Raw genomic sequence first — 13876 nt, 5'->3', positions numbered from 1 at the left:
GATGATAAGAGCAGGTCATTTGTAACTCTAATGAGAGCAGTCTCAGTACTATGAAACGGTCTAAATCCTGACTGGAAATCCTCACAGATACCATTTTTCTCTAAGAAGGAATATAATTGTGAGGATACTACCTTTTCTAGTATCTTTGACAGAAAAGGGAAAGTCGAGATCGGTCTCTAATTAACTAGATCTTTGGGATCAAGTTGTGTTTTTTTTAATGAGAGGCTTAATAACAGCCAATTTGAAGGTTTTGGGGACATATCCTAATGGCAATGATGAATTAATAATATCCAAAAGAGGATCTATGACTTCTGGAAGCACCTCTTTTAGTAGTTTAGATGGAATAGGGTCTAACATACATGTTGTTGGTTTAGATGATTTAACAAGTTTATACAATTCTTCCTCTCCTATAGAAGAGAATGAGTGGAATTGTTCCTCAGGGGATCTACAGTATAGTGCACTATCTGATGCCATTCTGTAGCTGACGGCTGCATGGTTACAATTTTATCTCTAATAGTATCGATCTACAGAAAATGTTTGTAAGCATTAAAAATTGTAATTGTTACCTTCCTCACATTTTCATTGGCCTTCCCTGTTTTATTCTACATATTAAAATTATTATAAAAAAAAATAAATAGAAAAATTGTTGATATTCTGTTTAAGATAAAAAATACATTTTTTAATCACTAAAATATTCAGTTGTGCCCAACCCTGTTACAACATAAACATTCTCGTCAACTGACTACATTCAAGCTATTCGACTATTCAACCCTGTTACCATAAAATATTTCCCTTTATTGTTACTGTTTATTTGTCAAAAATAAAGCATGTAACATGTTTTAACTTGTTCTTGTTACAAATTGTACAAATATGTATCAGCAAAAGTTTCTATTTTCAGTTTCAGATGAATCAGTGTAAAAATGATCGGTATAGTCAATGTGCAAAGCATAATGACTTAATAAATCAAATATAATTCTAAATAAAAAACTAAATAAAGAAAAAGTTTATTAATAACTTCAAACCAACATGTGGTCCCAAACTATCTAGACCTTATACTGAGAGATTGTTGTTGACCAGTTTTAGAGTTTACTACAACCTTTTACTTAGGATGTAATGTGTTCGCTGAATTTTATTTCTAGAGAATAATGACAAATTACACAAATCAAGGTTTTAACTCCTGATGCCCCCTTATTAGCAAGGTTGCAAAAATTGCTGTTCATAAAATAAAAAATAAGCTCTTTTTGAACAAAAATTTGTGCTTCTATGTGTTTTTATCTGTCTGCATGTGTAGAACTCCCGTCTCTCTTACGCTCCAGTTACCCTGAAGCTTGCTTAAAGCAAGCAGGCATAGCAGCCGTTCAGACACATCGGCACGGCAGCTGGCCTACTTTGGTTTAGTCTATTAGCCAAAGCTGAGTCCCTACACACTCAATCAGCTTTGAGCTGCATTTGGGACAAAGGTTTTGGGGGAAGGGGTTGATGTTTCTAACAGAGGCTCTAACTCTTTTGGGGTAGCTGATGGCCCTCCTGAGCTCCTGATCTCACTCTAAACACTGCTGGAGCCCTGTGGGCTTAATGTGTTTACTTGCATTTCCTACACCTACCTCATACTCCTCCCCCAGGCAGCCAACAGTCTCCCGCCCCAGCCAACACGGTGCCCTCCCCGGCTTCATCAGCATGCGTGAAAACCAGCAGCTCTCAACACTAGACCGTTGGTGAGGGTGTAAATGGATTCAAATAGAGGAATGACAATGGAGATGGTGTGAAGAGACCGCCTCTGAAACACCCGATCCTCAGACAGAAATGGAGTGACAGACAAGTGAGAGCTTGTACTGGCTATTGAAAAATCTGTTTGTCTAGCTATTCTTTGTTTTTAACAATAACCACCTCCCGGAAATACCAGTCAACAGATTTATGCTTTCATATACAGCGATATTTTAAGCCACACAGTTATTTTAGGTGGTGACACAACTAGGACATGTCTCATACAGTTTATTTTAGTAGCATCCAGTCGTATTCATGAAATAAAGTGACATGCATCAGCTATTAAAACAACCAAAAACTACAAAGACTTTTTTATATTATATGTCAAAGGTGTCTTTCTTGAACGCTTGCTATGAACGATTTGCATTTCTTTTGTCTTACGAAGCTATTTTTGCTTTGTGGGCCACTCTACCTCTTGAAAATCTAGTAATTCCATGAGTCAGCTCTGTTCTCTTTCTCTCTCTCATGACCAAGGTATCTCCATGGCTACAGGATCCTCAGAGGTTCAGGTTGCAGAAGTGGGTGTGTGGGTAGGTGTTAGCTGTAGCCGTGGTAAATGAGCCTGAGAAGACACATTGAAAATGCAGAAGAACACAGAGAAGTGATCATGAATTGGCTTGCTTTAGATTCTTTTAACAGCTCCTCTTAACCCTGTTACTGTTTTAATGAACGTGACAGAAATGTAAAGTCCTGAATGAAAGGAAAAGAGACAAAAAGTGAATGGATGTCTGGACTAATTGCAATAGAAACTTTTTCTAAAGGTCACTTTGCCAAATTTTTTAACTGATTACATTTTTGCATTTAGCAGATGCTTTTATCAGAAGCGACTTACAATAGTGGAACACAAGTGTCAAAGAGCTAAGAATACGCATAGTAGTATACGATGCAAGGTTTATTAGAAAGCTAGATTCAGAAACAAGCTAGAGCAGAGAATAAAAAATAAGAAGACATATGCACTGGTTTAAGATTTTAATGGTTTATAGATACTCATTAGTTTTATAGATTTTGATAAATCTATAGTCTCTCAGTCATTCTCAGTGTTCGTCGTGTAAAACCTAACCCAGAATTTCACAGATTTACTTGAATCATTAAAAAAAATTTCTTGTGTACTTGTTATCTGTCTCGTAAATGTCATTATTTTTACTGTCAAGCATTTATGGTGCATTTATTTGATTAAATGCTTTCATATCACTTTACACACATTCACATAACCACGCTCGTCTGTCATCAATCAAAGGGAGATTTTCGAAATTACAGCCTTGAATGAAAGAGAATCATTCCCTTCAATTACAGGGAGCACTAGGCAATCACAGGTTTGATGTATCCTGTATAGCATGACACACCAGGAACCGTGAAATGAATTTAGCTCTCCCCGAAGAAGAAAATAAACACTGTGACTCACACCCAGCACAACAGCAGATCAAGGCTCTGTAACATATTAACAGTCAATTAATAACATACTGCTTTTCCGATCTCAGACAAAAAGTTCAACCTCGGCATGAGTCAGAGATGAACGTTCATGAATAGAATGCTTATGACTCAACAGAAATGTGAAGTTGCTTTGGCTACAGCGTGCAGAAGAAGCAGATACGTAGGTACTGCAGCATGGTGCCATTTGAATTGAATTTAGAGCATATTGTTATATAATAGAGGCGTTTGAGAGCTATATTTAGAGTGGCCTCACAGCGAGTCGCGTGGAACGCTGATGAAAGCTGTGGCAACCTGTTTAATTTCAGGTTATGAGGAGCACTATCACTCAGTTTAATGAAGTTGTTTAGCATTCATTGACAGGGATATCAGCCCTCAAGCAGTTCATGGATTGGTTTTTCCATGTTTAAAAAACAAAATATTAGTTGATTTTGCTGGTGTCTGGGATATTGTTGAAGTTGTGATGTAATGGAAGTAGCAACAGTTTTTTTGAAACAACAAAAACAAAAAAAATGTAGGGTTGAGACTTGGTTCTATCCATCAGTTGTTGACTAGATTATCTAAATGATAATCAAACTAAATGATTGGAGAAGTCCAGCGTACATCACCAGCATGTAGTCTGTCATTTCACCAAAAGGTAATATCACCAAATGATATTTTAACACAATTTCATGGCCATTTGTTACTTTTTTATGTTTTGGTGAGTTTCTGGCTAATCTATATGAATTTGTACAATTTCATTTTTCATGTGATTTGTTTACATACCAGTGACAGTCATGTTTAGGAGTGGACATTCATGCTTGAATGTTTTCAAATTCATACAAAATCGCCACCTCGTACAATAGTTACATTTTCCTGTGAGATTAGACTACATTACTTTAATTGAACACATGCATGTGCAAATTGTTTGCAATATTAACAGCATGCATTTAGAAAAAAATTTGAAGGGTGAATTTTCAGCCAAGTCTTTCATGAAAGGAGCCAGATGACATTTTGTCCTGATTTGTTTCTTGGAGATGATGTTATTGGGATTTTTGACTTGTCAAAATGTTTGACTTGCTCTTGTCATTCTGTTTATGTGTTATTATTACAGCCTAATGAAGTTGCATAGATACATCACTAAATGAGTATGTGCTTGCTTTCATTCCCTGTTACTGTTTAAAAGTCAAGGCTCCTTTTCTCTTTGAGGAGGCCTGTGTGTGTGTGTGTGTGTGTGTGTGCGTGTGTGTGTGTGTGCGTGTGTGTGTGCGTGTGTGTGTGTGCGTGTGTGTGTGTGCGTGTCTGTGTGCGTGTGCGTGCGTGTCTGTGTGCGTGTGCGTGTGTGTGTGTGTGTGTGTGTGTGAGAGAGAGAGAGAGGGCTGAAAGATGACTCACCTATACAGTGGGGTGTAACATTCATGTTGCCATCAGCGCAGCAGGAATGCATAACATATTTCAGCCTCGCATAAATATTTTGTCTAATAAACCGTATTAGTGTTCATGTTAAACTAATTATACCCTAAAATACAACTACAAGAAAAAGTAACTGATCCCTTTGGATTTACCTTAGCTCACACTAAAGAATGTGAAAGAAACCAGTCTAACTATACTCTTTCCATCCTGCACTGTAAATGTTTTATTGTTCAAACAAAGACAAGAAAACCTATGATTATTTGTTTGAGAAGACTTTTGTTGTGTGTTTTTGGGAATTATCCAGAAATCTGGTTTTACAGACTGCACCTGTAAGTGCTTTTTCCAGTCCATGCACTGAAGATAGCATAAACAATTTATGAACATTTTAGTAACAAATAAAAATGGTTATGAATATTTTCTTTTCTTCAAACAGAAACCTCTTATAAACCTCTCCATGCTGCATCGCACAACCCTGAAAGTGGTTATTCTTCTATGGCCTTCCACAAAGTAAGCAATACATAGGCTAGCTAAGCATTTGTGATCAAACATGATTATTTGTGCTGTGTACCAAATTAAATGAACTGAAACATAAGTATAGTAGAATAATAGAGTAGAATAGACATATTAGCTTTGAAGTTTTTAAGGTTGTAACCTATAAGCAGGGAAACCAGAGATCAGACATCACTGTCTGATGTGCAGATGTTTCTTTGAGGGGCTGGCATGAATAATAGATCAGACAACAAAGTGTTCTCCCACAGTGGAGTTTCCCAGCAGGCAGCAACACTGATTTTTATAATCTACCTCCTGACTGGGGATATGGTTATGGTGCCATGATCATTTAAGGTGGTATATTAATTTGTCTGTTTTTAAACCTGAATATATATGTGATCTGTGAATTGGCTTTAAAGAGTGAGCAAAAACAGAGATGTCGTGAGGAACTTTTTTCATTGGCCAGAATGAGATTATCACAGAGGATTCCAGTCATTGTCCACAGTGACACGTCCACTCTTCTGTCACCCAAGAGAGAAGTCAGTGGTTTCCAAAGCCCAGTCAATATTCACACCAAAAAGGCAATAGCTAGACTCTACTATAAACATTTTCTCTCTACTTTTTAATATTGTTATTTATTTATTTATTTATTAGTGATTTTTTTGAATAACTTGGAAAACTCGCTTAAGCCTAAATTCGGAGCCTTTATTTAAAACGCAAATATATATATTAAAAAATGAAACTCAGAGCGGATCGCAAGTTTACAGCCCCAGTTGGCCATTCACTCTCGTCTCGCTTCTGGCCCTTTAAAAGTCTCTTTGCGGTGGAGAAACATCTGGTTGTTGAATGAAACCCAGCCATTCATAAAAACAGGAGAGAGGACTGCTCTGATTGGCTGACTGCAGCCTCATGATGGCGTAGGTAATACAGAGACAGCCATTGGTCAATCGCTTGAATGACGTGAGGAGCTAACCAATGAGCGTGAGCTGCAATGTTAAGCCGATGCTCTCGGAAAAGCAGGCGATCCCATTGAGAAAATTTCAGTCGCGTCAAGCTGAGGGAGAGCGCGATACCCGTTACAGATCGCAAACGCAGACTGTTTTTCTCTGGGATTTACCACCAAATCACTCTTTTATACAAGCAGAGGCTTTAATCACCGCTGGGTGAGTATTTTCTGCACGCTGCTCTAGTTTTGTATTGTTTAATTACACCCCGATGCAAGTTTCATATTTTGCTTGAATTTTTATAAAGTTGTATTTACTCCAAACGCCGCGTTTAATTTTGCTGGCTCGCACGCCATTTTCTTTGTGCGCATATTTGGTAACCATTTCCCCGCTGTTTGTTTTCTCAGTACTTTTTTAAACTCAGCCATAATCGCAGTTTGACTTCTGCAAAATTCATATGCGGTTTGATGAAGTGCTTCTCTCGCGTTTGGTATTTTTATGAATGGAACGACTGAGGTTTTTTCGGGGTCGCGCGCACGGAGGATCAAATTTCACTTCATTGAGAAAAACAAGCGGCCGAGAGAAGGGAGGGGGAGCGCGCGGCGATAATGGGCGCTGGGGGGGAAGGGATTGAACTTCTTGAACTCGTTCCTATACCTGTTAACTCGCTGTTGTAATGCTATAATCTCGATTTACTTATTTAACAGCTATAGTTTCCGCTGGCAGCCTTTATTATCGCCAATAAAATCTTTAAAAGTACAAACTCTTCATTTTCAGCATGAAATGTGCAGACGCACGTTCCTCCTGTTTTATAAAGGTCTGATAAGCTTCAGGAAGCAATAATGTTAAGCGATGGATGTTTAATTAGTTCTTGGTCCAGAGAGGTTAGGCAGTGTTGGCTGAGTGGTGTTTTCTTGGCCTCGCGGCTGTAATACGATTTTATGGCCTGAACACTTGCGTCAGGGAAAATAAACACACGTGTGTGTTGAATAGCTTAGGCTTCGTTATTTTATTCCTGCCTTTCGAATGTTTAAATCTGAACCTTATTAGTTTTAAGAGATGAAGCAGCTTAATTTTTTATTTATTTCTAATTTATTAATTTCATTTAGACTCTTGAGTATGGAGTCTTGGGTAGTCTCATGTGCAACAGATGGCACTGTATGGTTATGCAAGGACCCCCATCTGTACCGTGAGCCTTAAATGGTTTGTGTGAGAGAGAGAAGGAGAGGGTGAGCGAGTGTAAGTGTCCTGCACTAATGCAGCACACTTCATCTGAGATGAGAGTGAGTGTTACACAAACAAACAGGCTAGCTGAAGTTTTCACAGATCAAAGGGACAGTTGGTCCAGGACTGTCAGGACCCGGGACGTTCACTGACAGCTGCATCAGATCCTGATAGAGTGTGTTGTGTCTTTCTCTAAGTGCCACTTTTCTCGGCTCTTCTTCCGACAGGCGACGATATCACCCCCTTTTCTCCCAGTTTATTCCCGTTTTCCCTCCTGCTGCAGCCCCCTTAGGCCGCAGTGAGAAGCAAGCGACATGGATGGGTTTTACGACCAGCAGGTCCCTTTCGTGGTTCCCTCCAGTGTAAGTCTCCACTTCAACTCGTCATGCCTCATTTTGTTCACTTTTGTGACTGTAATTCACTTTCAAATGTTTTACTACAGAATATCCATCCAAACTGGATGGCTGTGAACAATGATCACTTGTTCAAACTTTCATTATTTCATCTTGGTCTTTTTTTTTTTTTTTTTTTTTAACAGAAGTCTCACATGCAGGAACAGTCTTTCAGACCATTCAGTGACCGAAAAAGGAAGTTTGTTGACACTGAGTTGGCACAGGATACAGAGGGTAAACAAATGAACATGCAATCAATCCATCCAGATCCCTCTAAAGCACATCATTTAACCCAGGCCCAAACAAATCAGCCTGTTTATTCACAAATCAATCTTTGTGTCCCACAGAGCTCTTTCAAGATCTGAGCCAGCTACAAGAGATTTGGATAGCAGAAGGTACGGCAACAGTCCTAAGCTCTAGAATAGTCATGGTTATGGAATATATTTCATAACTAATGTTAAAATGTAGCTTGGTTGTTAATGCATCATCCCCATTCAAATGGGATGAGACATTACGGCGCATATAAATATACAAATGATTTATATTCACTTTAAATATTTCATTTATTTTTTATAAATAATTAAATTGTTTTGTTTTCCCTCTCCATGTGCAGCCCAGGTACCTGATGACGAACAGTTTGTTCCAGATTTCCAGTCGGATAACTGTGAGTGCTCTTTGAATATTCATGCAGAATAACCTATAGAACTTGCCTTTATGAATTATGGAAATTTTCTTTGAATCAGAGCAGCAATCCTGGCACCTTCCTCCTTGACACCAAGAAAACCAATTGAATGAATCTCAAAACACTGCATTCCAAAAGTTTCTGTGCCAAACCCGATTCCTTAGTGTGAGTTTGAGATGTTTCTATGGAGTGTGTGTGCGTGCGCACATGTGAGGCCCAGGCTGCCGCTGCGGTGCTGTAACTCATGGCAGCCTCCAGCTTGGTGACATTTTAATGGGGCTGGATCCTCGGCGCGCACACACTCTGGTTATTATGTGCTGTTGAACAGTGCTCTGGCTGTTTCCCTTGTTAGTTTTTCTTCCCATTTGGCTCTGAATAAGTCTGATTGTGTGCATTTTCTATGGTGTCAATGGTGTTTATTGTAGAAGGTGAATGCACATGGATGTGTTTGCATAGAAATCGTGTGTGAGAGGGTATGTGTGTTTGTCTGGCACAATTCCCCTTATCTGGCATCGTGCCTGTAGCTCTCACAGGCCCCTCTTTCACCACAGCTGGGCAGTGGGGCCCTTTTTCCATAGGAATCACGTGATAGTCTGCGAGTTCTAACTTGCAGCCTCCTTTTCTAGAGGGAAAGGTCTTTTTTTCCCCTCCTCCTTTAAAACAGAGTAGTTCTAGTAGTCTAGTACTTAAATATCCATCAAACATCTGACACCAGATGATGCAAGGTTATACTACCGGTCAAAAGTTTAAAATGGTTTGAAAAAAAGTGTTTAGTGCTTCCCAAAGCTGCATTTTTAATTAATTATTTTATTTTATTAAACATTTAGTAAAAACAGTAATATGAAATGTTACAAAGAACTGTTTTCGGTTTAATATATTTAAAAATGTAATTTATTACACTTTTATTTACACATTTTTGTAATTAAAATGTGTTGACAGCTAAATTTTTAGCAGCCATTACTGCAGTGTCACACGATTCTTTAGAAATCATTCTTATGTTTTGATTTGGTGCTCAAGAAAGATTTATTATAAATGTTAAAAATGGTTTCCACAAAAATATGAAGCAGTGAAAACTGTGCTACACTGCCATTCAAAAGTGGTAAGAAAAAAGAAAGATAATTTAATACTTATTTAGCAAGGAAGCATATTAAATTGGTCAAATGTGACTGTGAAGAATTTAAAATATTGCAAAATATTTCTATTTCAAATAAATGCGGTAAATCTCACTTTTTTTTATTAGCAAAAATTTTCAACATAAGAAACATAATTAATTATTATTAAAAAAATAATAATAGAGCACCAAAGTGACCATATTAGAATGAATCTCTGAATGTTACACTGACACATGTGACTAGCTGCTGAAAATTCATTGACAGGAAACGGACTCAAAATTCAATGACAGGAATAAATCGCATTTTAAAATATATTAAAGTAGAAAACCGTTCTTTTAAATTGTAGTATTTCAAAATATTATTGTTTCTACTGTATTTTCTATCAAATAAATGCATCATTAGTGAGCATAAGAGACTTCTCAATACAAATCTTGATTATTTCAAACTTTTGACCAGTAGCGTAGGTTCCAAGTTAAAGAACTGTGTTTTTGTTAATATTTGTACTAGACTTTGAAATTTAACAAAAAATAAATTTCTCTCTAGTGATGTTCCATGGACCCCCTCAAACTAAAGTAAAGCGGGAACTGAGCCCAAGTAGAGAGTTTTCCCCGTGTGGACAAGAGCAGAGACTGTCTCCATATGGAGAAAAGTGCCTATATAACTACAGGTATATATTTCCTATCCTTCCCTTCTCCTTATTTCACTCACTCCTCTCACTGAATCATATTTATTTCTATTTTGTCATTAAATTATAGTGCCTTCGACAGGAAGCCATTTACTTTTAACAAGCCACTCACTCCTCCTCCTACACCGGCATCACCCTTCGGCTCCTCCACCAGCACAGCAACACACCCTGTGCAAAAAAGAGTGATGCCACCAGCCCAGACTCAGACACAAGGACCGCCACTATTACCTGGTCCCAACCACAGCTCCACGTCTCCACATCAGAGAGCACAGACTCCACTCCACAGTCAGAGCCCTCCTTTTGCTATGCCCTGCCCACCTGTCAATCACCCAGATGCCTCCTACAGCACAGACCACAGGTATGGATATATGACAGGATGTTTTTTATCCTGGTACTTCGTAGTCACTTTTTGGGTCACGGTGATCATTTTCTAACCTCATTTCTATCTTTACCTCCTACTTGAGCCACTCGTGCCTGTTGAAAGTGCTGTAATCAGCTCAGGTTGAGCCTTTCATTGGTATTATCTTGTTAAAGATGCCACACTGACCTGGAAAGCAGTTCTATATTTATTCCATTCAAGACTCCAGGTTTAACTAATGGAAAAAAGAGCCTTAACACCAGACTTATCCCTTTGACGTGACACTAATGATCTCAGTTGCCCTTGGTGTTGTAAATGATGCCATCTCACGTAATTTCTAATCTTTTGCCTTTCTCTTTCGTCAGGTTCCATCGGCAGCTTTCCGAGCCCTGTCTGCCATTCCCACAGTCCGATGGCCGCTGTCAGACACCTTACCACCCGCAGGCCCGTGGCCATTTTCCCCGACACGGCCGCCCCCCTTATCAGCGCCAGATGTCAGAGCCGTTGGTGCCAATGCCTCCCCAGGGATTCAAAAAGGAAATGGTGGATCCCTGTTACAATGAGCAGGGTTTGCAAAACATGGGACCTCCTCGTGCACCGATGTTCCACCAGGTGTCAATCAAACAGGAGCCCAGAGACTTCGGCTATGACTCAGGTAGGTGTAAATCTCTTACGGTACATTCACACAGGACGTCAGCATTTGATGCTTGATGGAGGTGCGTTTCTGAAGCTTGGTACTGATCACATTAGTTTTCTGGTGTTGCATGAACCCGATTGGCTAGCGTCTGCACCAGGGTATTTGCATAAGGCAATCTGATTGGATGGGGGTGTTGGCGCTTAAAAAGTTGAAAAGTTTTCAACTTCTGCCATGAGCAACGGGCCCACAATTCAGTTTGGCAACGCTTGACGTCACTCCGTTCAAAGTAAACGAGAGGTGTTGACACTGACGTCCTGTGTGAATGTACCGTTAGCGAGTTGCTGGCTGTAATATTGTCATAATGGTGAAATTTCAAAGGTCCGTTTTTAATAATGTAGCGACAAATAAAGCACAGCTTACACTGTTCCTTTTGAAATGAGTCTTATTGACAGTGAAAAATCACTTGACAACAGTATATGTGATTGTACCAACTAATGGTACAGATCTGATAAACCAAAATTTTTAAACTTTGTATTTTTAAAAAATATATTTTTTTACTGTCAAACTTTATATTGTAAAGTTTGTATTACTTTTAAAGATTTTAATCTGAATGTATCATTTTCTAGCAGAAGTACAGAACTGCCAGTCATCTTTTGGCAAATCAGCAAACTTTTATGGCGCCAACAGTGAGGGTAAGACTTTTGTCCGTTTAGTTTCATCTACCTCTACTTCCTTGAGGTGCAGATGATTTATTAATAAACAACTTTTAATTAGCCTTGTCCATATTAAATTCATGTTTTTTTTGTTTTCCTCTGGCTGCCAATTGCAGGTTTTGGGTATGACGGAGAATCCCACCTGTATTATGACGATGCATGTGTAGTGCCAGACCGCCTGGAGGGAAAGCTGAAGCAGGAGGGTGGAGTTTTCCGGGAGGGTCCTCCGTATCAACGAAGGGGGTCTCTGCAACTCTGGCAGTTCCTGGTCACTCTGCTGGACGACCCATCCAACAGCCACTTCATCGCTTGGACTGGCCGTGGGCTGGAGTTTAAACTCATTGAACCAGAGGAGGTCAGTGTGTTAAGAAAGCAAATGGCTTTATAGCCCATTTATTTAGCCAACAAGCAGAATTAACGCACCTGTTTTCAAAAGGTTGCTCGCCGTTGGGGCATCCAGAAGAACAGGCCTGCGATGAATTATGACAAACTGAGCCGCTCCCTGCGCTACTACTATGAGAAGGGCATCATGCAGAAGGTAAAGGCACGTTCCCGTTCCAATGTCATTTTTCTTCTTTCAATCCCTTTATCATAGTTCCCTCATTATCTGTAGTTAGTCAGATCTACCCCCATCAAAACATATCAGCTTTTCTCAAACAAGTTTTTTCTAAGATATGTCTCTTGTTCATATGCAGGTTGCTGGGGAGCGGTACGTGTATAAGTTTGTGTGTGATCCCGATGCACTCTTCTCCATGGCATTCCCTGATAACCAGAGGCCCAGTCTGAAAGCAGACCCCGATGGGCTGCAGGTTCCTGAGGACGACACTGTTCCGCTCTCACATTTTGATGAGACTAACAGCGTCCCGTATCCAGGCGATTCCAGGGACCAGTGCTTAGTGGGGACGTCCTTTCCTGAAAATTACGCTTTCTGAACTGTTTCACCACTGAGGGGCAGACCAGAAGAACTCTAAAATGCATCCTCGCACTCCAAATGCAGCTCATGTCAAATTGTAATCGCTCCAATGAGGAATCTGTAGCGCCTGCTGACAAGTCTCTAGACTTTCTTGCCATACTTTTATTGTTTGTTTGTTTGTTACTACACAGGTTCCATGATGGAATTTTTTTTTTAAATTACAAACAAAAAAACTTAAAGGGACACAACAGTATTTTCCAGTATAACCTTTGTTTTTATATATATATATATATATATATATATATATATATATATATATATATATATATATATATATATAATAAGTGTATATTTTAAAATATGGCTTTTGTGCACTGCTTTTCTTTGTGTATCGGGCCTGGTGTCTTTTTCAATGCTCTGCTTTAGTGAGATTTGTAACAACTTCTGACAATGCATAATGATGCACCTCAGGCTGTGTTGTCATTATCAGAGTGTATATAGCTTTGATTATAATCTGGAAAAATGCACATTTTTTTTTCTCCAGCTGGCCAAGTAAAATGCTTTATAACTGTTCAGAAATAGTTATTTCAATTGCTTTTGTAATGTGATTTTTATGGATATGGGGCGGGGTAGATTTGTCAAAAAGAGGGTAAGGGAATTGCAAAGTGAAATCTATGTATATTATGAATATATTTTTGCAAAAGTTGAATTGAATTGCATTGTATAAGCTGTACAACAGACTTTTATCACTTTTAATCTGTTCTTTTTGTATAGTGGTTTGTGTGAAATTGCAAACCGGCTCTTGATATAGGGGAAAATCAAGGCTGAAATGCCTGATCCAGGATCAGTCATGCTTGCTCGACCTTTAACTGTTTACCAAAGGATTATAGCGAGGCTGTCTGATCTCTGCTCGGAAGTAAACAAGCATGGCAAGAAGCTCTTTCCACCTTCACTGTCAACCTTATTTGTCTGTACTGGGTACAACAGACCCCTAGTTCTGTTTCACTGTGGATAAAACTGTCTCATTGTCTTTTGAAGACAATTTCTTTCATTAAGAATTTTCAAGTACAGTTTTGGTGTACAATTACAGATCTGTATTTTCTAAACTATAAGGTACAGGATAAATAAACGTCCATAAACAGA

General features: G+C 38.9%; 1 protein-coding gene across 9 annotated transcripts; it reads left to right on the top strand.

The window, feature by feature from the left end:
* Nucleotides 1-6036: 6036 nt before the first annotated feature.
* etv5b (ETS variant transcription factor 5b) lies at nucleotides 6037-13876 on the top strand. Of its 9 annotated transcripts, none has more exons than XM_058780195.1 (12): nucleotides 6037-6236; nucleotides 7469-7603; nucleotides 7783-7867; nucleotides 7981-8028; nucleotides 8247-8297; nucleotides 9971-10094; nucleotides 10183-10470; nucleotides 10836-11125; nucleotides 11737-11799; nucleotides 11937-12175; nucleotides 12257-12364; nucleotides 12516-13876. In XM_058780195.1, exons 2-12 carry the CDS (start codon nucleotides 7556-7558, stop codon nucleotides 12750-12752), a joined length of 1581 nt encoding a protein of 526 aa, XP_058636178.1. In that variant the 5' UTR covers nucleotides 6037-6236; nucleotides 7469-7555; the 3' UTR covers nucleotides 12753-13876. The 9 variants fall into 9 exon arrangements, with proteins under 9 accessions (XP_058636178.1, XP_058636181.1, XP_058636182.1 ...); XM_058780198.1 differs by having other exon boundaries at nucleotides 7780-7867; nucleotides 10195-10470; nucleotides 11734-11799; XM_058780199.1 differs by having other exon boundaries at nucleotides 6038-6236; nucleotides 12257-12358.

The sequence above is a fragment of the Onychostoma macrolepis genome, chromosome 06 (genome assembly GCF_012432095.1).
Source record: "Onychostoma macrolepis isolate SWU-2019 chromosome 06, ASM1243209v1, whole genome shotgun sequence".
NCBI lineage: Eukaryota > Metazoa > Chordata > Actinopteri > Cypriniformes > Cyprinidae > Onychostoma > Onychostoma macrolepis.
Note: the sequence above shows the minus strand (reverse complement) of the source record. Positions and strands in the feature narration are given on the sequence as shown.